This window comes from Coffea arabica, chromosome 4e (genome assembly GCF_036785885.1).
Source record: "Coffea arabica cultivar ET-39 chromosome 4e, Coffea Arabica ET-39 HiFi, whole genome shotgun sequence".
Lineage (NCBI taxonomy): Eukaryota > Viridiplantae > Streptophyta > Magnoliopsida > Gentianales > Rubiaceae > Coffea > Coffea arabica.
Window position 1 is genome coordinate 6074431 of NC_092317.1, and position 23964 is coordinate 6098394.

At 36.7% G+C, this 23964-nt stretch overlaps 2 protein-coding genes across 2 annotated transcripts; both read right to left on the minus strand.

Annotated features, from left to right (window-relative positions):
- Positions 1-7469: 7469 nt before the first annotated feature.
- LOC113723464 (uncharacterized) lies at positions 7470-11385 on the minus strand. The gene is made up of 4 exons (XM_072047386.1): positions 10845-11385; positions 10603-10724; positions 8952-9101; positions 7470-7889 (listed from the first exon to the last, which is right to left on the minus strand). The coding sequence occupies exons 1-4, from the start codon at positions 11064-11066 to the stop codon at positions 7781-7783; spliced, it is 603 nt and encodes a 200-aa protein (XP_071903487.1). The 5' UTR covers positions 11067-11385; the 3' UTR covers positions 7470-7780.
- A 2311-nt stretch (positions 11386-13696) lies between these two features.
- Positions 13697-21497, minus strand: LOC113740571 (protein decapping 5). Its single transcript, XM_072047387.1, has 12 exons — positions 21061-21497; positions 18832-18932; positions 17511-17582; positions 16506-17426; positions 15787-15864; positions 15607-15678; positions 15253-15318; positions 15069-15128; positions 14803-14865; positions 14519-14710; positions 14304-14408; positions 13697-14219 (listed from the first exon to the last, which is right to left on the minus strand). The coding sequence occupies exons 1-12, from the start codon at positions 21257-21259 to the stop codon at positions 14073-14075; spliced, it is 2076 nt and encodes a 691-aa protein (XP_071903488.1). The 5' UTR covers positions 21260-21497; the 3' UTR covers positions 13697-14072.
- Between the last annotated feature and the right edge of the window lie 2467 nt (positions 21498-23964).

Genomic DNA, 23964 nt, shown 5'->3' on the forward strand with positions numbered 1-23964 from the left:
CGAATAACAACCTTCAGCCACTACAATATCTTGCAGGCATGGTAAGCTTATGTAGTTCGTCATGTTATTCCAAGGCCAAACTATAATCGTGACCGTTCCTTCGTGACAAAGATGTTCAGAAATCAAGTTTCATAATGATTTCTTAGCTATATGTGCGAGTCGTGAAAAGCTTTTTGATTCCGAGGTTATTAGATGTGTTCCCTTCCCGCAAAAATTGTTCTTTGGACGACACAATCAGTACCCCTTTTGGCCCTTTGTTGTGCGTATTTCACTCCATTTTCAGTAGCAGAGTGTGAAGGCAGATAGAAAACCCTATGTACGCTCAGGTCCGCGTGCCATGTTGGCTCAAGATGTCGATATTATGTCACAGCAGAGTGAACAAGGCATGGGTAAGTAATATCGTTTAGTGTTACAATATCCAAAAATCAATATTCGAATATCTATGGATCACCCGCTTGGGAGTGCGAAGTATTGATATTATCGTTTCCCATGACATATCTTGCAGCTATCTACGTTACCCTTCTGACTAGCTCTCACCTGTACAATGGTACATAAATTTATCTTCAAACGGCAAAGAGAATATAGACACTTGTTAAACTCGCAGGTGGACAAGAAGTAACATCTACTGAGATGTAAACTTATGAGCAAAAATGATTAGCTATCTCCCCTTTGTTGTATCCCCTCTGGAGGCAATTAGTCATTATTTCTGCTTCTTGTCCGAAGCAGTTGAGCTATTTTCTGCTGCTGAAGCAGCTGCCAGTTCCATCAACCTTTCACAGTCAACCTCAGTTGATTTATACTTCAACCTCATCCCACCTTGTAGCCATGACCTTATACACTGCAGAGATTGTGTGCTATCATGGGATGCAGAGAAACGCAGCCTATCAATCTCATCACCTTTGCTGCAGAAAAGATCTTCAGGTGCAATAGCAGTGGCTTGTACAGCTAAGAAATCTCGAGCCATCACGGACAACCGTGGGTAACGTGAACTATTCACCTTCCACCACTCCAAAACATCTGTTGATATGGGGGCTGGTGGCTCTGATAGATACTGGGTTAATTCATCAGTCGCAGAGCTCATGCTTGCCCTTCGTTTTTTACGAGCAATTTCCTCGGCGAAAGAAACAGTACCCCCATCCTCAAGCTCTTGTGCTGCATATGAACTGGTAACGGATTGAAAATGGCTGGTGGAATAATTTCTTATAAAATGGGTTCTTGCTTCCTCGAGGTAATTCTCTAAATTTATACTATCAGGGATTAGCTCCACTTTTATCCGTGGATCCAGTATTGCAGTCATGTAGGTGAATACATTGCAGATTTGGTCATTGTAGTTACGTGCCTTGATGGCCATTTGTTCAGCAGCAGCCTTGAGCCAGTCTGGGTTGTGTCTGGAGTCTCTGCAGGCTGCTATCATCTCCAGAATGTGATCCATGAAGAAAAGAACCAAACCAATTGTTAAAACTTTGGTTGTGCATATATTGTTGATGGTTTTATAGAAAGGCTCTAGATACGCATGCATGATATTGACAGCATTTTTCTCGGGAGAACTAAGCAGCATCCTGCTGCCCAACAATTCCTCATACTTTCGGATAATAGTTTCCATTGATTTCCCTGCCTGCATAGATAAAAATAATATTGAAAATCATAGTTAGCTTTCTGCCAGGTCCGTGCACAGAAGCACCAATAGCATCAAATTTAAAGATCGCCATTAATCCATTGTTTTAGTCCTTAGTTAGCTTTTGATCAGTTTTCCTAAATCGTCACAGAATCTTGGCCTTTCTTAGGAAGGAAATCTGATTTCGCCAGCACTTGATCAGTCAGTATCAAAGAACCTACTCAGATGTCACTTCATTTATCTCTGCAGAGTGTACACTCTCTCATTGACAGGGAATGATTAGATTCTGGAGCATTTTCAGAAGTAGGTATTGTTCATCAAAGATCTGAGTACCAAGTACTACTGATCCTGCTTCTTAAATCCCACCCTTCCCCTGCTAAATATATATAATTTTTTTAAATTTACTCCTGATCTATCACGTTTTGACATAGTTTGGATAAAATATAGTAGGAGTCAACACACAGCAGTAATTAGGCAACTAGAACTTTGTGCCAAATTACTTCATCTTGTGCTTCTCTTCCAATAGAACTAGGTGCACAAATAACCTAACACTCATACTGTGAAACGAGCATATGAAAAAAGTTCAGCAAAACAAATTAGAAACTCAAATAGTAGTTGTGAATATCATGAAATAATGCAACCTAGCCCAAAAAGACAGTTTAATTTTCATACATCTATTAACTCCACTAGAAGGCTGAAAAGTAAAATCAGCCACTTCCTTAAGACTATTTTTTACTCAGATAATATCAACCTGAAGACTTATTAACAGAGGATTTATGCCTAATTCCGAAATTATCTCCAAGTAAAATGAATTCTACATGCAAGGACAAAAAATTTAAATTTCAGTTAGAGACAGATTTAATGACCAATAACTCTGAAAATTTGGAAATTGTGAAAATTCATGTCTGCTGTAAGATACACCAAACTAACCAATTAAGTGCGCTTCTTTTGTCTCAGCAAGGGAATATAGAAAATACCTTACGTGCAATATCAAGCATCTGGTAATTGCCACTCCATCGAGCAGAGGCGTCAAGGGGAAATTTCCAATTTCCTTCTTGATAAGCAGTCGTAAATTGCAGGAAATCCTCAGACATTTGTAAGGAAGAGTTCAACTCCAGAACGAACTCCCTAATTTTTGAGATTATCGACTTTGTAGTTCTTAATCCATCATTTATGATTGAACTCAAAGTATGAGCAGCACAGGGGTTATAGAAGAAGGGGCCCATTTTCTGGCCATCCATATCATCTTTTAGAGTGTGGCATGCAAGTAGAGCATTTTCACTGTTATTATGTGTACAGGAGAGGACTCTGTTATCAACATTATAGAACTTCAAAACCTTCAATAGAGTGTCATATATTTCAGTACCCCCACAAGGGCAAGGAATGTGACAAACATCAAGTAGAACCCTCTGAAAGGACCAGTTTTCATCTATCCACTGGCAAGTGACACTCATGTAAAGAATTTGCTCATATGACGTCCAGAAATCAAGAGTAATGGATACTTTTGATGAAACCTGATCAACAATAACCCTCACATCTTCCTGCATACTCCGGAAAACTTCATGAAGTACTGCTCTGAACCTTTCCCCTGACCATAGTTGTATTGATGGATTGAGGAACTTGAATGAGTTTGCCAGCCACTTTTCCTCCATAGTAGACGGGGGAAGAGATGCCACAATGAGCCACTGGGTAAGCAACCAATTCAAATGATCAAGTTCCACTTGAGCTGTTTTTACTTGAGGCTGAGGCTTCTTCACTACCGTGACAGGATTAGGATATGTAGTAGGATTTGAAAGATCTTCCACCTTATCATATCCTGGATGGCGATTACTGAGATGCCTTCCCAAGTTTCCTTTATCAAGGAGAAGGCTGACTGTCAACTATACGCATTGGCATATATCTCAGGCTAAATCGATAATGTAGCATGTGAAAGTAAGCCGTTTAAAGAAAGCTCTGGTAAAATTATTCAGCTTTCTAATCTATAAAGTCCTAAAAGTAAATGTTAATGCAGTTTCAGCATACTAATTACAAATTTCAGCATCCAAGCTATTCAAGTTCTTCTGAGTCCTAAGGGCAAATCTAGGCCATATCTTTACAGGTAAGACGTGTGAATTATCAAAGTTGAAACATGTTTCTATGCCTCGGTGAAGGAATAATTACCTGTGGCAGTAGCTATAGAATAGCTCTGTCCACAAAATTTGCACCTCCTACTTTTGCCATCAGCAGCAGTTTCAAAATACTTGAGATACACTGACGTCATCGTCTTTTTTCTTGGTTTTCCAGCAAGAATAGCATTGCCCTTCTCTGAGGAACTTAAACCAGTATCTGTCGGATCAATGCTTGGAATGATCGATCCATCCATTATTGCCAATGACTTTGGTTCCATTTCTGGTCCAAGATACAAGGAAAACTCCCATTTGATCATATTATTGACAAAAGATGTAACAGCTCAAATAATGTTTTCTCTCTTGGAATAACTAGACGAGAAATGAATTTCCAATGTACAAATCTACACAAGAAAGAACTGTCAAGCTTCAATTTTGCTTGCAGGCAGCAATCTTGATGCACCTCTCAAGATTAGTATAACAGATATTGCACAGTTTGCATAAAGAAGAAGTGATAATGACATCCAAACGAAACATAATAATTAATACTAATAGGACTAGTCTCCTGATATTTAAGAAGTACATTGTCGAGATGATAACAGTCCCATTAAAATCCCAGTAGGAGGCAAATAGTCCTGCTCTTACCTTTCAAAGTTTTGAAGGCATTGTTGACACCCCAGTCCATCACATTCGCTGCTGCACTAGATTTCCCACTGACGGTTCCTCCCTGCATTTTAGACACTAACACATAAAAGTTTTTCAAGAACAGAACCATTACTTCAACACAATCACATGGTCACTCGTATACACTAGCCTGTATACACTAGCCTGTACAACAACATATACCTGAAAATTCATGGGTTTTGGTTGGAAGCTGAATTGGAGCTAATTTCAAGCATCAAAATTGGATCTTGAAATGGTGAAAAGTATTGCCAAAGTTTTACAAGCAAATTCTTGATTAGCTGAGAAGCTCAGAAAAAACAAAGGGTAGAAGAGAAGATCATCATTGATTCATTTCATTTCTCTCTTGCAGTGTGCGATTTTGAAAGAGTGGGAAGGAAAAGAAGTTGATGGAGGAGGTGAGGAAAAAGGGAGGGAAAGGGAAGGAAAGAGGAGGGGAATTTGAAGTTGGGGCTTGTTGGAAAGGGAGCTGGAAGGATCAGTTGAGCTGAGCTGAGAGCGGAGTTAAGAGGGTAGAGTTGGGATCTGCAAGCTGTGGCTACTTCTGCTGCTGCTGCTGCCGCTGCTGGGGACTGAAAACTGAGTCTCACTCTTGAGTGGTATTTTTGAGTTGAAATGAGCCAAAGCCGAAAAAGGGAAAGTGGTGTGAGCGAGTCGACTGAGACGAAATCTGTGATTAGAGAGGAGAGATGTCTCTGGGAGAGAAAGAAGGGATCGGCGACGCTGTTGGGTTAGCGGAGCCGTGACGCCACTACTTAGACTAAGGCAACCAAACCAAAGGGGATAATTGCAGTTTTTGCCCCCGCGACTTTTGCATCGGTTGTACTTTAGTCTCTTGTATTTTTTTCATTTGGACATTGCTCAAATTCTTTTCATTTTTCCCTTGTTCAATCTCACACTCCCGATGATTATGTTTCATTTGAATTTGGTTTTCTATAGTTACATAGCTTGTTGTTTCTAATATATAGTAGTTCTCAAAGATGATGAATGTAATTATAGAAATGTAATAATAGTGATATGAAATCAAATTATAAATAATCAAAGTGATTTGAATTGAAACATGAAAAATCGAATTGAAATTAGTACAAAGCATATGGAATCAAAAGTTGAAAATTGTACATTTGTAATATTTTTCTTACGAAATCATGCAATATTTTTTAAGAAGTTTTTATCTTCAATTCGAATTCGCTGATATTATTCACAAAATCAATCTTTCTAATTTGCCTTTTACTCATGAACTCAATTTGCACAATTTTCTTATTCATTTAGATTTTCTTCTTATCCTATGGTCGAGAGGATTCCACAAATTGTAGTTTCTTTTTTACTAAGATTCAGGCTTATAGTAACCAAATACTAACACCTATAGTTTAAAAGGTAAAAGTTAATAACATCTATAGATTCAATGGAAATAATTCAACTAAAATGAAATTTTCCAAGAAACTTTAATTTTCAAGGTCTTACATGTAAAACTCGTTTTACTTTTTACTCCCTTACCTTGCACCTTCAGAATAGAGTAGTAACGCCTTTTGAAACGGCGGCTCAAACGACGTGTTTGGTAGGCGTTCTGACGCCACTGGAAGATTAAAAAACAAGACAAAAAAAAAAAAAAAAGGAACAAAAAAGCCCAGCTGAGCTTGTTGAGTTGAGTTGGATGAAGATGGTTGGACCATTTCCATTTGTGCATGTGGCTCTGGAAAATGCTCGGGCTTGAGTTGAGCTGAAGTCGAAAAACCATACAAGAGTTTATTCAAGCCGGCCTGAGGCGGCTGTTCCAGGCTTTTGTTTAATTGAGCCCCACGGTCCAGCTAGCCCACAAGCCCAGCTTAGTTGTTGAATAATTTCCAAAAAATGCAAATACTAAAAGCCTAAAACACCCCATGATTTTGCTGACCTAGTGATTTATCTCAACTCTATTTTTTTTTTTGTCGATACGATATTCTTACACACTCGTTCGGATTTTTTAAGCAAAGCCACTTTTTAATGTGGCAAATTGGAGGGAGGCAAGATTTGAACCCTTGACTCCCACCCCACCAAACGTTAATGTATTGGTGGTGCCCACCAGTCCAAAGGATTCAAGTTTTTTACAATTTGTGCCACGTTATTCCACTCATACAGAAATTAAAGCTTTAAGTGAATTTCAGATACCATGTTTGATATTTGAAGCCTATTAGAATTTCATGATTACTTTAGAGGCTAGAAGACAATTTTTTACCTTCTACAATTATTTTTTCAAAATATTTCTAGCAAGGGAGGAGTAGGGTTGCAAACAAGTGAAGTCGAATCAAGTTTTGGTCTAATCAAGCTGAATTCAACTCAATTTTATCAAACTTAAACTCGACAAGTTTTCAGTGTAAAATTCAAATTCGATTTCAAATTCAAACCTAGTTGAACTTGAGTTCAAGCCTACTCAAGCTCAAAAAATTAAAAAAATAATTATTTTATTTTTAAAATGAATATAATAGATTTTTTTCTTAAAAAATAAAAATATTAAGGATATATGTGTAATTTTATGATTAAAATTATAAATATATATATATATATATATATTTGAGTTTGGTTGCGAGTTAATGTATAGAGTTTCTATATGCTCGGTTCGAGTTTGACAGCTCAACTTAGTTGACTTGATTTTGATGTTGGCTGAGTTTGAGTCGAGTTTTGACCGAATTAACTCGCAAGCAATTTGATTCGTTTGTAGCTCTAGAGAAGAGGTGAGATTTAAGAAGTGAAAAGGAGCAAAGACGTTAGAATCCAAGGCCTCTAATTCAAAAAAAAAAAAGTTAAAGCGAGAGTTTGTGCATAATAGAACTTTATTGTTGAGTTTCAATCTTGCCAAGTTTCTCTCATGAATTAAGCATTTTGACCTCAAAAGCAATAACTGAATAACCATGGCATTGTTTGGAATTCCAATTACACATTGCAATCTTTATGCCTTCATGTATTTCCTTCTAAAGCGTGAACTATAACTATTACACTGAGGTAATCAACTACATCTAAGAATGATCCTTCTTGAAGTCCCTTGACCCCCCCCCCCCACACCACCTCCCCCAACCCAGAAATAGTGAAAGCACTTTTGGCTCTTTCCAGTTTCCATGCTTCCAATCACGCCTTCAGATCCCCTATGGAAGGCGCACCGAAGGGTAAATTCAAAGCGTGATCAAGTCACTCTTCCAATCCACGTCTAAGATACAAGTTCAAGCTGCTGCCACGATGAGACCTTCTCCAATCAGAAAGAGTGTGTTGAGTGCAAGCAGCTCTGTGACTATATATATATATATATATATATATATATTTTTTTTTTTCTAGTTTCTATTTTCTATGTGCTGTGTGAGTCAACAACTATTACATCATCCGTCAGTTAACTATTTTGAAGAAGGAATGGTCAAATTTTTCTTCTTAAACTTCTTCTTGATCTTCTTGATCTCCATATAATTGCTGAAGGGTCTGGACAAAGCTGGTAAGGAATTTTTTGAGGAGGAATTTCTGGTATGCTGCAAAATAAGCAGTCTAATTTTGAGCAACATTATCAATAACATATCAAGAATCCCAACGTACCATCATTAACGTAAATCTTAGTCTGATGTTAGCATCCATTCTATTGTATGTGAATTTCCCTTGTTTCTTGTGGCCCAATAATTTCTACAAACGCCACCCAAAAAAACACCCCACCAACCCAACCCCCCCAAACAAAAAAAAGGAGAAAAATGGATAGGTACAATTTATGCCACAAGTTGACCCGGACGTGGTGCTGACGTGTGTGTGACCACCTCATTGAGGAGTTGGTACTTTAATTGACCTATAATAAAAGTATCCATTACATAAAGAAACACACAAACCACATTAAGTTCAAAAATAGAGTTCCTAATCAATGAGATCACTGTCGAATAGAACATGAATAATTTGGTTTAAAATATTGCAAAACTGAAAGAGCCCTAAGGATGTCTAAATTGAGTCCTACTGTAGTATTAGTGGTAACATGTCTTTTTTTTTTTTTTTCCGGTTTGACTAACAGGTACCCATTAGAATATATTTCAGGTGTTATATTTTTGAAAATATAAGATTAATTGGAAAAAGTAAATAAATATAAGGGAGGATAGGCAAGACTAAATAGGGAAAGTATATAAATATAAAAGAGAATAATAATTATTAAGATGTGTATGTCTAGAAGTATTAACGAGGCACTTGTTAGAAAAATCTTCTTTTTTTTTCCTTCAACGCTAGCCATCCCATTTTGGGTGACGGATAAAATGTAAGTTGTCATCCTTTAACTTAAAAAACTAAAATAAAAGACCCGTTAAAGTCCCCATAGAAATGTCAATTGTGCAAAATTAAGGTCACTTATTTAGTGTTGTTGACCATTGTCTGAAATCTCGAAGGCTGATCAAATCTAGTGAAACCTTGATCAGTGGAATCAGGATCTAATGGGGCATTTTGATGGATTATAGTATTAGATGTCCTTGAATATCAATGACCATAGAGGTCCATTTTCACTGCCTGGAGCAGGTAAGAAACTTTATGCCATACCAAAAGATCAATAGAATTAGTTATATTACCTTAATGCAGAAATTTCAATCTGGGAGAAGTCCATGTTGGTTGAACTATCCGGCACAGAAATAGTCCTTGTCGCCATTGATGTTGGGGCTTTGACGGCTAGGACTTTGCAATTCAAAGCGTTCACAACATTGTTGTGGTCCATTGCCAACCTAAACCCACATAATATATTGTCATTTTAGTGTTTCAGACAAAGAAGTTTCGGGTTTGAATGAAAGCTCCTCATTTCCATGAATGGATACAGTACCACACATAATTTTGACTGAGACAACTTTCTTGAATTTTCGTAGCCCGAATTGCATGAAGTAAAATGGGACAAGTAAAATTTCCAGGATAATTGATAAGGCTCATTGAATCTACGTTGCAATACACAACAACGAAAGTGGAGGACAACCAATCAAGGCATAGAGGTTCTTGATTGAGCAACATGCATGATGCAGAATCTTCCATACGAGAGAGAGTGTCTGAACTATCACGGTTGGATACAGGATACGTGCAAAATTAAAAACTTGAAATCTAAATTCAAATTAATCGTTATATATCTAATGACGATAGTATATACATGATTAGTACATAAAAGATTGATCCATATGAGGAAGAATTACCTGGTCTGGGTGCAACTCAAGTTCGTCCTATCCTCTAAAAAAATGAATTATGTATATGGCATTAGCCATCACACTCCATTCTTGATTCTTGCTGTCCATTTCAATATTTTAAAGAAGCTGGCAGCTGTGCAACTCTAATTAATTAAAAATGCATGAGAAATTTTGTTGAGTTTTAACATAAAAGCATGAGAAACCACATGCTTCAGGTTAGTAAGCATCAAGATCAAAGTCCCGGTCAACATGACAGTTGAGGGCATTTGCATTTGGTAGCTAACCGAACCATTAATTTGTGTGAAGCTACTGAATTTGTAGGTCTCCCATATCGACCTTTTTTTTTTTTTTTTTTTTGGGGAAATGCTGCATTAAAAAGTTGTATTTTGATCCTTAAAGCTTAATCAATACATTCTTAAAATGTATGAATTAAATTATAAACTAATGTCCATTTAAAGACGCCTATGGACCATACACTACATTAAGAAGCAACTATGGCACTACTCCTGCCATATCACGAAATTCTCATATGTGCTCCACATATTTCCTGTGAGCCAAAATTTTTGCACCTAATGCAGCCAGGCACAGAAATCTCACCCTTTTCTAGAAATTTTTTTCTTTTTCTTTTTCTTTTTAGACAAAAAAACAGAAAACCCATTACAGCTTATTGCTATAGTTTCTTTTTTCCTTCTTTTTTTTTTCCGTGTCATTTGCCTCTAAAGTGCAAATGTACAAAATTCCTGTAATTTAATGCAAAAATTAAATATAAGAAAGCATATTCTATTAAAGCCTAGCAGGTCAGCAACGTGCACAGAGCAAGTGTAGAAAACCGTCGTGTGAATCAATCTATGGACCGAAACAAGGAAGTGAATTGAACGTTGACCAATCAAGCTTTATGGCAGGCAGCCTTAACCAATCAATCATTCATCTCCATCAGCCACAGCTTTTTTGATCAGTTCAAACTTCGAAGATGCTTTCAATCTCATGATTTCCATCATCTATTCCTCAATCATTGTTATGATTCAATTTCCAAGAAAGAATTTTTAACACTACTTACTTGTACAGAAAGCTCTGATCATGAAGCCCAACTACAAGAGTAGAAGCTCCAAGCTCTCTAACAATGGTCACAATCCTTCCTCCTTCTCGGTCCTCTTCAGTCACAACAATCTCAGTCTTGGTCTGCAACCATTATAATCCTAAATCATACACTTGGTCATTAATCATAACCATACCAAATTATCTTCTACATCAATAAACAAAAAAAAAAAGGTACTGGAGGAATTTGATCTTGCCACTTACATTTGGGAAATTGTTGCAGATATCTTTGAAGGAAAGAGCCAAGTGGAAGCCCTTTAACCTGAGAAGTCTGAGCTTGTTCTTGTTCCTAGATCTTGTTGATGGGAAAACATGGAGCAGAGTAATCAAATCCCCATAACGAAGAAGATTGTGTAAAGTCCACTGCAGGGCTGTTCTCGCCACATCTACATCTTCCACAACCACCACTATTTTTCTTGCATCCATTGAACTTAAATTCCTATGACTAGCTAGCAAGACTTCTTCTGTAGGGGTTAAAAAAAAAAAAGGTTTGCGAACTTCAATGATGGATGGATTGATTGGGAGGCAGTTCTTTTACCTTTGTTGTAACTTAGTTAACGTAGAAATTTCTGTCTGTAGCTGGTAAAAAGGGTAGCATATTTTTGGAGATTGCTTGCAGAAATATGAGAAATGGACACCTGAAAATGACTCTAATGGGATCCTCTGATTATGAAAGGGTTTGCCAGAGAGGATAAGAGGAACAAGAAATGGACTTTATAGAATTGACTGGGATCCCTTTGTCAGATTTTGTCACCCTTTATACTCCAGCAATGTGTGTGTGTGTGTGTTTGGTTGTGCCCGAAGCCAGAGGGGATAGGCAGAGTTTAATTTGATACCTGCTGACTCCATTTAATCAATACATTAATCTAATCTAATCCCACTTCTATTAGGGGAAAATCAAGGCAGGGTGGTCTGCTAGCTTAAGACTACCACTTGAAATTGAAGTGAAAGAAATTGTTGCATTACAAATTTAAATGCAGACAATTAATAAATATGCTATTATTGAAACATTGAACTCGAAGCAAGGGTGGAAGTTTTATGAGATTAAACATCTTACAAGTAAAATAAGAAAGACTACGGCCTTTCTTATTATGGAAAATTTGATTATGGAAAGTGATTATCAAAATCAACTTGCTATTGCCTATTGAAGTTCCTTTTAATATTTTCAGCCTCTTAATGATTCTTTTTTTTTCTTCTATTCGGACAAGAAGAACTTAGCTTGAGATTTTTCCTTTTACAATCAAATCCCAAATTATGATTGGTTCAATTATCTGCTCTCTAGTTGTTAGACTAAGTATCAACATTAACTCTTTTTGTTTCTTCTTCTTCTTCTTTCTGTCTTGGACAGAAGATGAATGGACAGCCCTTTCTTTTAAACGGGTGAATGGACACTTTAACTGTCGTACAAAGGGTAAACCATAAAGAGTTACCAGGCATAGAAAGAGGCAATTAATATGGACGGTGTGTTAGAAGACAAAAAGGACAACAAAAAGAAAAAGAACAGTAGTATTGTAGGGAAAAGGGGTCTTGAGGGATGCAACTACATTGCATGATAAAAAAGACAATAATCTTCTGTCATATCACACTCATGATTTTACAAATATTAATCGTACTCATTTCAAGAATTGTCTTTGCATGCAGAGATCATGCTGATTTAAGTACAAGAAGATGCAAATAAATCAATAAAATTGGTTGTGGTTTTTGATTGTGTCATCACCATTTTAAAATTCCCATTACTGCGCAGACAAAAAGATTTAATGTCGTCAAGTGATTTGGCCTGCTGGATTCTCTGTATTTTTGTTTATCCAAACAATTAGCCCAATTTTATTTTTTTCAGTTTAGTAATTGATTTAAGAGGGAATAAGTACATAAAAGTTTTCTGTCCTCTACGATCCCTTACAAAATTACACTCATTCTCAGGAACTGACACCACGACGCTCCAATAACGCAGCCCACATCCCAAGCCACCACAGTAGGGAAGGAAGGTCTTGAAAGTCCAATATTCTGGACCTGGTGATTCTACAAGGATTAAGAATCCTTGAAGTTTTCCTGCAAAATGCTAAGTTCACATTCCTTCGTCTTAAATCGACATGTCGTATATATTTTAGTACTGATAATACATAGCATCAATGCTCTAAAGATGTGGATTTACGATTGAGAGATGTAAATTTAGCCCCTCACTTGACTGTGTGGATGTTGAGGAGGAGAGAGAGATGAAAAAGAAAACGATCCTTAGAGCCAATAATTAGCTATCCTACTTGTGGAATTAAAGCTAAATTGCTGTTCTAGCTTTTATGTGCTTTCTATGTACGGTATGAAACTTTTTACAAACTACACAAAAAAGATAGTGAAAGGAGTTCAACAGAAAACAAATAGAATAGTTCATTTTTGTGAGAACAAGAATTGACAGGATGCTTTAAAAAGAGAAGAAGAAAACAAAAGAAAAGTATTAACCGGATGCATTGGTAGGCTACAGTACACTGTTGTAGATCATACTCCTTTTAGGAGGTTAAGGTGCAAGTCGATCGCCAAACTTCAGGGGTTTAATGCTCAAGGTAGAGGCTATTGAGTTATGAAACCAAAGGTTTCTCAGGTTATATGATGGCAAACGTTGCCCTCAGTCATATTATACATGTTTCAAGGAAGATACCCTGTAGAAAATGCACAACAACTCTGCTATCTGGTTCCCCATCAAAGAAACCAAGACAGGAGGAAAATAACCTCCACAAGACTGAAAGAATTTGAGTATTCTTTCGGAATAAACGGAAGGATTTCTTACACAAAACCAATGAGATCCGGGGAGAATGTATTTCGAACAACGAGCAGGAACACAGAGATCAAACTAGACAAAGGATCTGCTCTTGCTTCAATCACGCACCTGTTTTCTGGTTCAGTAACTAGGAAAAATGCTGACCACGACCTCTCGGTGCCAAGAGCCCAGGACTCTCAAACAGTGTGACTGAATGTTAAGGACAAGCTTGGAATGATATATCAACTAAGACTCCAGTCAACTGACCTGTAACCCTGCCATCTCAAGTAAGAACCTGCAACAGAACTAAAAGCAATTTGACGTGTTTGAACATCATCAAGTTCAAACAGACGTTCTTTACTTCACCTAAAATTGTCAAACTTATATGACTAAATATATTACACAGATCAGCAGCCCTTTCATTTGTTCCTATAGGTCTAAATAACAACAGGCAGTTCTGTTTTATTGTTCCTGAGTCTTACCTGCCCTTTAGTTATCATACATATTGTTCACAACAAAGTTTTGGGCATGGTTCTGACCCAGCTACCTAAGAGCAAAACCTGCCCTTGCTAACATTCATGACAATACAAACATCACTGTACAAATTTGATGAGTTTCAATACAACACAAAATACTAAGGGCATGCTGCTTCTACAACCCACAAACAGAGCAAGCTAGCTTATTTAAGTTGCACGGCTCCAAGCTGCTTTCACACGGCCTCTTCCTGCATTGTAATACCCCCTACCACGGTAGGAACCCTGTGAATTCCCTCCCCTATATGGCCCCTGAATGCCATGATCCCTTCGATGTTGCAGAATCTCGCCAATTTTCTGAAAGATTCAAATGCATGTATAATTCAGTAATTGACCATAAACAGATACCAGAAGACTACTTCTATCTGAAACATGCATTACCTCGTCATCTGTCTTTCTAAGCTCTGAAACCTTCCCTCTGTAAGACTCACCATCCAGGGTAGGGCATGAAAGTGAATCAAAGAAGTCATCCTTACAGTAAGCGCTCTGGAAAAGGAAGTGACAGTCTAGCTGGTGAAAGACTTCAGGAAACAGAAGTTATGGAGAATAAGCAACGAGTGTAAAACTTTTTCTAATTAGGCAGACAATTGGCCCACCTTATTGTCTAGCTTCGGCAGTCCATTTCTAGATTCATCTACTGCTTCTTTTCCTTTACGCCCTATTTCATCTTCTTTGTTATCTTCTGATCCACCTTGCTTGGCTTTATCAAGAAGACCCCAGATCTCCTTTTTATTAAATTTGGCATTCATTGCCTCAAAGTCAAAATCCTCAGTAAAGTTGGCGTCAGCCTACAGAACAAAAACAAAGAATGACATAAGTCAGCAATGAGGTAACTTGAACGGATTCTGGAATCTAAATTTGAATTGTAAAGTACTCCTACCTCACTGCTTCCCCATGCAGGACTCCCACCATGGCGGCGATAATATGGTCCAGCAGCATTTGGCTGGCCAAAAACATAAAATTAAACAGTACGAGCATGGATAAATCAGAAAAAACAAAGTTAGCTAGACATGAGTACAAGAACATAAGAGGAGACAGAAACTAACGTAAAAAGAGAAAAATAACAATTAAGCAGACTCTGATTATATATATATATGTATGTATGTATGTGAGAAGGAATGAAAATAAAATGCAACACAAAATTACCGCATTCGCTCTTCCCTGGCCTCTAGGAGCCTGGTGACGGTATGAAGCAGTGCCAATCAGCTGGAAGATTAGACATCCAAAAAACATTTGATTATGATACGTAGAGTATGAGCAAAATACTGAAGTTCATGATTTCCAATGCTTAACAGGAAATTAGGGAAAATTAGAAGGACATGGTATTTACCGGATTTCCTCTTCCAACTGGATGACCTCTACAGGTCTGATAATTGTGTGAAAAAGCTCTATTTGGCTAACCAAATTGTAGAAGCACAAAAGACGTTATCAATATCACATATTTTTTAATGAAAGAAATCAGTGGAAAAATGCATTACATTCCCCCAGAAAAAAAATTTTTGGATATGATAATTAACAAGGTTCAATATAACCAATCAACAGCATGAAGTCATTTTCTTTCTCTTCTCTGACCCTAGATATCTATCTATGAACTGCCTGCCTTCCTTTGACTTGTATATTGATGTTTTCAGTTAAGTTTGGGAAGTGTGCATAAATGCAGTAAGAGAAAGACATATGAATTTACCAAATTTCCTCGACCCCTTCCAAGCATACGATCTCTATTACTCTGGTACCGGAGATGCATATCTCCATAAATCTGCACAAGAGAAAATGCACAAAAAGAAATGTAAGAAAATCCTTCCAATTGTAGTATACGACATTCTCTATGAAAAGGAAAATCAATCAAGAAAGGCATAAAATGAACCAAATCTCCTCGACCCCGTCCTCGAACCTGTCCATGGTGCTGGCTACCATGGTGAGATGATGATGCAGGATCATACAGCTACAGTTAAAATCACAATCAGAAAAAAGTTTGATATCTCCCGACAATGAAATGAAGAAATCAACTAAAGAAACAATGAAGAGAAAATTTTCATGCACAGTACTCAAGCAACTCATGTTATTGCTACTTTTTATCACAAGGAAAATCAAATTCATGTCTTGTTGACTGTTGAATGAGAAATTTGACAAGCTATTGATTAGAGACATGACAAAGTGAATTGGGTACATTTGATTTATAATTTAACTTGACAAAATTTCTCTCAGTCATCAAGTCTGAAATACCATCATTACAACATAAACTGCAATTTTCCTGATACAAGCTCAACATGATGGTCATGAACTGCAGCAACTGCTTTGGCCATACTAACTGCATGGGCATGTTGCTTGCCCTACGTGAGAAGATTATACTAACTGCTGATAACTAATGCGAATTCAAGCTAACATCGTTATTTTCTCAAATTCTGATCATTGGACAATAACACCTATAGCACGGAAAATGAAGAGAAATGTGCATGCCTATAAAGGAAAATTAAGTTAACTCCTAATAACTAATGTGAATTCATGCTAGCATCTTTATTATCTCCATTTCTGATCATGGCCAATAACACCTTTAGCACCAAAAATGAGGAGAGAAGTGCATACCTTTCGAGCTGGTGATTTTGGCAGTTCTGTTGCTAGTTCTTCAATATTCTGCGAATCTGATGGCTGATGGTTGGATGGTGATCCTAAATTACTGTTCCCATCTGTACAATTGTGAGGAGACGATGCATTTACTGGCCTTCGCTCCCAAAATGAACCTGGGATTGCAGGAGATACATTTGATCCCCTCACATGAGGAGTGGTGGATGAACCCACAAAACTTGATGTGAATTTGGATATCAATGGAAATGGAGCAGGGCCAAGCAAGGACTGAGCTTGGTTGTTACATGGAGGTACAGCAGAGTTCACATTGGAAGCGATTACCAACGAAGGCTCTTTTTCAGAGCCAGAATCAACCACTTCCATCGAAAGGGGTTGATCTGTAGGAAGGGCATTGGAAATGTTACTTGACATTGGTGTGGAGGATAGATTGGAAAACAATGTAGAAAGAGGTATATGGCTATATTGCACAGTTGAAGGCAGTGGCGATGTAGATATTAAATTCACAGAACCAAAACAAGCAGGTGGCAACAAGTTCTGCGGAAGTTCAATGAAATTTAATGCATTCCCGGGGAAGGATGCGTTCACACTCGGATGTGGCAATTGCTGCTGAATTGAATTTGGTAACAATAAACCTTGGGGTTGCGGCGGATAAGTTATCTGCTGAAGATGAGATTTTTCCCCAGGCAACCCAGTAAATCCAGGCCAATAACTTTGCATGGTAGGCCCATTTATGTTTACTGGTGGAAGAGGAATTAATGAAGCCCAAGAGTCAGATAACTCCATGGATCGACGGGGAGCTGTATTTCCTTCAAGTGGCAGAACATTAACTCCCAAATGAGAATTGGAACTAGGATTTGAACCTACCAAGGCACTTGAAGAAGCCAAACTGATATTTGTAGATGGTGGGTGAGAATGATGTGGCTGCACCACAAATTTAAGTTACAGTTAAGATTCATTTGCAAGATGCATCAAAAATATTAGTCCAATCATCCTGAACAGACATACCTGTATAATGGCAGGATCATCAGGTAAAGTTGGTGTACTCTGAACAGGTGGAAAAGAGATAACCTGAAGATCCTGCAAGGTGAAGCAACAATAGTTACAATAAAAAGCATTGTAGCAGATAGAAAGAATATCAGCACCAAACAGGCTTGTGAATTTCATGATGAAATGTTGCATGTAAAAAGCTTTCTCCTAATGAGCAGAGAGATCATATGCATGTACTCAGTCCTCGACTTCCAATTTACCTGAAGACAACCTTTCCTTTGATCAATGTAACTAAACTTTAACGCTAATGCAACTAAGAGGAAAATGGGCATACTAAAACTTTTTTTTTTTGGGCATACTAAATGTTGGTGCCTGCAATTGCATATTTTATCATGAAAGTGAACTAAATGAACTCTAGTGTGAGGGAAAAAAAAGGAATATATGGAAATCCAATGATACAGATATTACTTCAGATAAACTGTGCTTACTTATCAACAGAAAATCTCAGAAATGAAAGCCCCTGGGAAAAAGAATAAGTTCTCCATCCAAAAACCAGAGGGAAGACCAAAATAACTCTTTAGGAGTGAACAAATTCACCAGCTCGACTAAAAATCCAGATTCAAATCTTTACTCACACATTATTGACCACCCTTGATTCCTGTAATTTTTAAACATGTCGTGAAGTCTTATACCAGTCAAACATGTGAGGTGGATTTTCTTTCTTTAAGCCCAGTGCACGAAGCTTCTTGGACCTACACCGAGATAAAGCAAGGGGAACAAGAGAATGCCAAATTGGAGATAGTGTGTTTATTTTTGCATTGTTCTTTAATTCTAAGCACAGAAGTCTTGAGTGTTAAAATGTACAGGCACTAAACTCTCAGGTCCAAATGAATCTAACAGGAAGAATTTCAGGTGAGGTCTCTTGACTCTTCCCCTTTAATTGGCTCTCCTGGACAAAAAGCAAGGAAAAATTCCAACAAGTAGCGACTCTTCCAATCGTCCAAACCTTTCATTCTTGGGTGTAGTTGATAAAGGGCACTAAGGTCAGTCATATGAGCTTAATTAGTGATTATGCGGCACTTGGAACTGCCTTACCGTTATCCAACAGCATAGCCAAAGCAAAACTAAGATTGTTACCAGTGTGAATGACGTTTCATGATTCCGAGAAAAGGAACTGAAATTTGTTAACATCTTCACAGCATCTTATTCAAATTCTAAACAGAAAACTTCAAGACAACTCACAAAACATCGAATATTTGTCCTAGACAACTGCTTAAATCCATTAGGTATTGAAATAGGAAATGTAGTGTGTGAAAGATCCAGTCAAAATAAATTTTACCTTAATGTCGGTCCCTCGGAAGTATATGTATTCATAAAGTCTGTCACTGGGTGCAACCTGGGTACCATCCATCTTTTGTCTTTCCGTTCCAGAAGATTTTACTGCCAATAAATAAAGAAAAATCAGTATAAACGGAAACTGAAGTTCATGAGATCAAGTAATAATGGGAAAGGACATCAACTAGATCAATCTTATAAACTGTGTCACAGATGGAAACAGAATCATATCATAAACACAGAAGACTCTTATAAAGTAACCAAATGAGTCTGAGACATTATATCACACATCTAGATCCTTCTCTACTTGTCAAGAGCATACAATCCAATCTTTAAATGTGTTTCCTGAAACAACTGTATTTGGTAGGAAAGAGTCATGAGACTGGATATTCTGAAGGATATATGTAAGGGAAAGTAGTTGAACCACTGATATGAAGATCCATATGCTTAACAAGTTAAGCAGCAACATATCTATCAGCAGATTGTTCAGTTCAAAACGATAAATGCATTGGAATGATGTGCTGAAAAATCGCATCAAAGTTTAGGAAGCAAGAAAAGAAATATGAGTAGTTAAAGTAATGCATCCACTCAAAGAAGTCTTAAACCAGAAAAATGAGACTGGCTTCCGACATGCATTTCGCGGTAGTATCCATGCATGCTACGTAAAACATCCAAAGGGTTGTGGAAAATTTTCTGTCTGCATTGATCAATATACAAATATGCATGCATTTCATGAGAGCTTGCCTTGACCTCATCCTCCCATTTCATATTTCTTCTTCTTCGTTCCCCTGAGTTAGGCCTTCATATCTCTCCTCTCAATCATTTTCTTCCACCCTTAAGGAACTCACTGAAATCGATGACATTCTTTTGTCCTCCCCCCACAAACACCCTGGCGATGTCTTTTAAATTTTTTTCTTCTTTGAATTGGAATAATCCCCTTGTATCTTCATGATTTCCTAATGACATAAAATGCATAATCCTGCCCTAAACAACTTACAGTGTACTTTCTAGTAGATCTATGAAAACCACACACATACAATATCTTTTCTGTATGGTCAGAGAGATACACGTGCTTTTCCACAACATTCAATACAGTAACTGAAAATCCACATACAGTCACTTATTCAAGAAATTTTACATATTTTTGAATTACTAATTCCCGTACAACTCCTATACTTGATTATAAAAAAAACATATGTCAAACAATCAATGTACTGTATGAAAATGCACATACATCTAACAAATTAAAACATAATCTAAGCAAAAACAGTTTTTTAATCAATTATTGTACAGCATCAAAATGTTAAATTCATTTAATATATTAAACCATAATGTAAGCAAACCAATGATACCCAAGAAATAAATAATTTTGCAAGCCTATGCAACTGCAAAATGTATAAAACACCAACTAAAGTACGGACAGAAAGCATAGCTGTATCTTACAATTTGATTCTATGATTTGTTTTAAAAAAAATTTGCGACTTTATGTTGAAGAAAAAGTATAGAAATCATAGAATCAAATTGTCAGATACAACCATGCTTTCTGTCCGTACTTTAGTTGGTGTTTGATACATTTTGCAGTTGCATAGGCTTGCAAAATTATTTATTTCTTGGGTATCAAAGCACAGACTTTATGCTGAAGAAAAAATACTATATACGAGTACAGACATATTCAACATAAGTAGTTCTTCCATGATGATTAATCAAACGAAAAATGAGGGGAAAAACCAACAAAAAAAAATTAAAAAATACAAATTTCAAGGAAAAAAGAAAAGAAGAACTGTCAGTGGCAATGTGTATAAGGGTATGTAGGAGTATGTGTGAATTTTGCATGTAAAAATTAGCACATGCATACATATAGAAACACAAATTCGTATGTCGAAACGATTAAATTACGCAAGATTTAAAAAGTTTTACATGTGTGTTCAACTGAGTATCTGAATTTTTTAATATACAAAAAAAAAAAAAAAAACTTTTTTGCATGATCACAGACTCACCAGTACATCAATCAATAAAACAACAAGCAAATCACATGAAATTGAAAAAAAAGAAAAGAAAAATCAAGAACTTCAAGCGTGTGAGTGCGTGTGTGTATGTGTGAACTGTTGCATGCAAGACTATACACAAAGATAAACAAGTACAATTCAATGGCAATACACATTATAAACAGAGAAAATTAAAAAACGAAGAAAGAAAACCAAAAAAAAAAAAGGAAAAGAAAGGAATTAGAAACCATTTCTCAAGCCTATGATGGACTCCTGCGGGCTGAGATGAAACAAGAATCCTTCATATCGAATATCCGACTTTGTAATCAAGCTGATTAGACTTCCAATGTACGCTTCCACTCCTCTCGCTGCATCGGTCTCCGTCTCCACTTTCTTCCCCTTGTCCGTCACCATCGCAGCCACTGAGGACGCCCCCGGCGCAGCCATTCTTTCTCCTTCTCACCAAGATAAAAAAAAGGAAAAAAAATTCCCAACCAAAGCCATTGACGGTAACAACTAGGAAGAAAGAACCAGAAGGAAAGAAGCGGTGGTGGGAAACGTGAGAACCCTAGTAGGAGAAGAACAAGTGAGTAGTGGGGGAGGGAGAAATTGGGCAATGAGGAAAATGTAGGCAAAGTGTAACTGCCTTTGGGTCGTCAGCTGGCAAGGGAAGGAGGGAAGAAGACGCCTGGGTTTTTGCCCAGTGTTAATATGCATTTGTATTTATGCAGAGTTTGGGTGTGATTTTTTCGAAATTGATTTTGCTCAAATGTTTGTTTTGCCCTTCTTCCCTTTGTCCTTTTGGCCTTTCTCCTCCGGGTTTTGGGTTTTTTTGCCTTCTTCATCATTTTGTCTCTTTTGAGTTTGGTGAGTAAAAGCCAAGATGGATAAAGGGGAAATGCATGAAGTTGCCAGGTAGGAAGTAGTTTGGTTTTGCTCACTCTGCTCATTTATTTGCACCACTCTCATTTATTATTGATTGAGTCTCCTGTTTTTGTATATTGGCAAATTGGCAAAATCTTTTTTCCTTAAACTAGTTTCACTTCTTAAAAGACTTGTGGGATCTGTTTGATAACATACAAAAGTGTTGAAACTGAATCTTCTCAGATATTCAGATATTTTGAGTGTTTGGTAAATGAAAATCCATCTACTGAATTTGTTAAACAGTGCTGAACTTGTGTGTATTTTTTTCAGCACAAAAATCCTAACTGAATGCTTAATTCTGATAAGAATCAATAGAATTACTTCAACTACTTTATCTTATCTACCAAATCTACCCTTGTTTGTTAATTATGTTCAAAATTCTTATCCAATTAAACAATTTGATATTCTCTATTTAACGGTTTTTAGTTTCAATTTTCTTCCTTTTTAATGACTTTCACATCTTTTCCATACTCCTCATATAATATATTTCATCTTTTATATTAATTTGATTTAAAAATAAATATTGTCATTTTCATACCTAATAATTTTAAGTTAATTAAATCATAAGTTCTATTTCTTTTTTGAATGAAAAGATATAAGGGCTAAATTGTCAAATTAAACTTATTAAGCATTCAGTTATAAATATTTATCAAACAGTATAAATAAGTTTAGCATTAAAATTCAAACATTCATATATTTCTTTTCAGTACTTAAAATTCAGCAAATTAATTGTTTCAGTATTCAGATTTCAGAATTCAGATTCAGTTTTGTCAAACGGAACCTTGGGCCAACATTGATTATAAGTTTCTATCCACAAAGAAATTAAGAGGTATGTATGATAATTAGTACTAATAATTACTATTGTATTCTTTTCATATTATTCATGATGCATGTAGGGGTACCATTGTATTCCAATTTTGTCGATATTTTGAATTACATGTTGTACATTTCTTGTTTTTTAAAATTTCTGTTTTTATAACTATTTATTCATTTCATATATGAATGTACCATGATCATGTAGGAGCTAAGTCTTTCTTTTTTTTTTTAATATCAATATTTTGAGTTATGGTAATTGTGTTGTTTCTACCATTTTTAATTTTTACATTGATTGTGATGAATGTCGCATGCTTTGCTTGTAGTTATTTTAGGGTTTGGAAATAACTTTCTAGTAATTAGTTATATAGTAGGGTTGACATTGGAGAAGAAGAGTTAGGTTGACGTTCTTGTTCATTTATTTAATCAGTTGATAGGATTAAATTAAGGGAAAAAATAACTTTTTTTTGTGTCTTTGTGATGGATAATGAGCAATGGTATAGCAAGATTACTTACTGATGAAAGATGACATAATTTAATTATCTGATGATTTACGTAATTCATGACCTATTAAGTTATTGAATCCATGAAAAGAACTTCTGATGAAGTTAAAAGACGATATCATATAGAAACCCCCCCAATCAATAATGATAAATACAAAAGGAAATACGTTAGAAACTCCAAATCTATGCGTCTCTAATTAACATATATAGTCTATGCGGGAATGGGGAGCTTTTCAATTGGGTTGTGATTGCTGACGTGGCATCCTTCCATTGGTCGAATTGGTGGTCGTCCGCTACGTGTGAATTCGCTCGCGTGAATTGGTTGTCCGTCGATTGGTTCTTTTCTTTGTTGCTTGCTTGGACGTCTGGCTTGGAAGTGTGCAGCTCAATTCTGGTCCCACCTGCCTTTGGTTGGCTTTGCTTTGTTTCTTTTTCCTAAATAATTAACATATATAGTCTATGCGGGAATGGGGAGCTTTTCAATTGGGTTGTGATTGCTGACGTGGCATCCTTCCATTGGTCGAATTGGTGGTCGTCCGCTACGTGTGAATTCGCTCGCGTGAATTGGTTGTCCGTCGATTGGTTCTTTTCTTTGTTGCTTGCTTGGACGTCTGGCTTGGAAGTGTGCAGCTCAATTCTGGTCCCACCTGCCTTTGGTTGGCTTTGCTTTGTTTCTTTTTCCTAAATAAATCACAAATAATTATCAAGTTCTTGTAGTTGGCATGTGCTAATTATTAACACGTATTATCAAATTCAAGAGGGGAAAGCATTCACATATTATTTTTGGCTTGCCCAGCCATTTTGCCCAGCCTTTTTTGTAGTTTTTCCTAAATAAATCACAAATAATTATCAAATTCTTGTAGTTGGCATGCGCTAATTATTAACACGTATTATCAAATTCAAGAGGGGAAA

Bases quoted from the DNA above. Each gene is read 5' to 3' on its own strand.
- LOC113723464 (XM_072047386.1), bottom strand. From the start codon at position 11,066: ATGGATGCAAGAAAAATAGTGGTGGTTGTGGAAGATGTAGATGTGGCG. The intron at 10,725-10,844 runs GTAAGTGGCAAG...TAATGGTTGCAG, and splicing joins TCTGCAACAATTTCCCAAAT to ACCAAGACTGAGATTGTTGT. The intron at 7,890-8,951 runs GTAATATAACTA...CTTATTTTGCAG, and splicing joins ATTGAAATTTCTGCATTAAG to CATACCAGAAATTCCTCCTC.
- LOC113740571 (XM_072047387.1), bottom strand. From the start codon at position 21,259: ATGGCTGCGCCGGGGGCGTCCTCAGTGGCTGCGATGGTGACGGACAAG. The intron at 17,583-18,831 runs GTAAAATTTATT...TTCACCTTGCAG, and splicing joins TCCGAGGGACCGACATTAAG to GATCTTCAGGTTATCTCTTT. The intron at 14,220-14,303 runs GTAATGCATGTT...TGAATCTTTCAG, and splicing joins TTAGAAAGACAGATGACGAG to AAAATTGGCGAGATTCTGCA.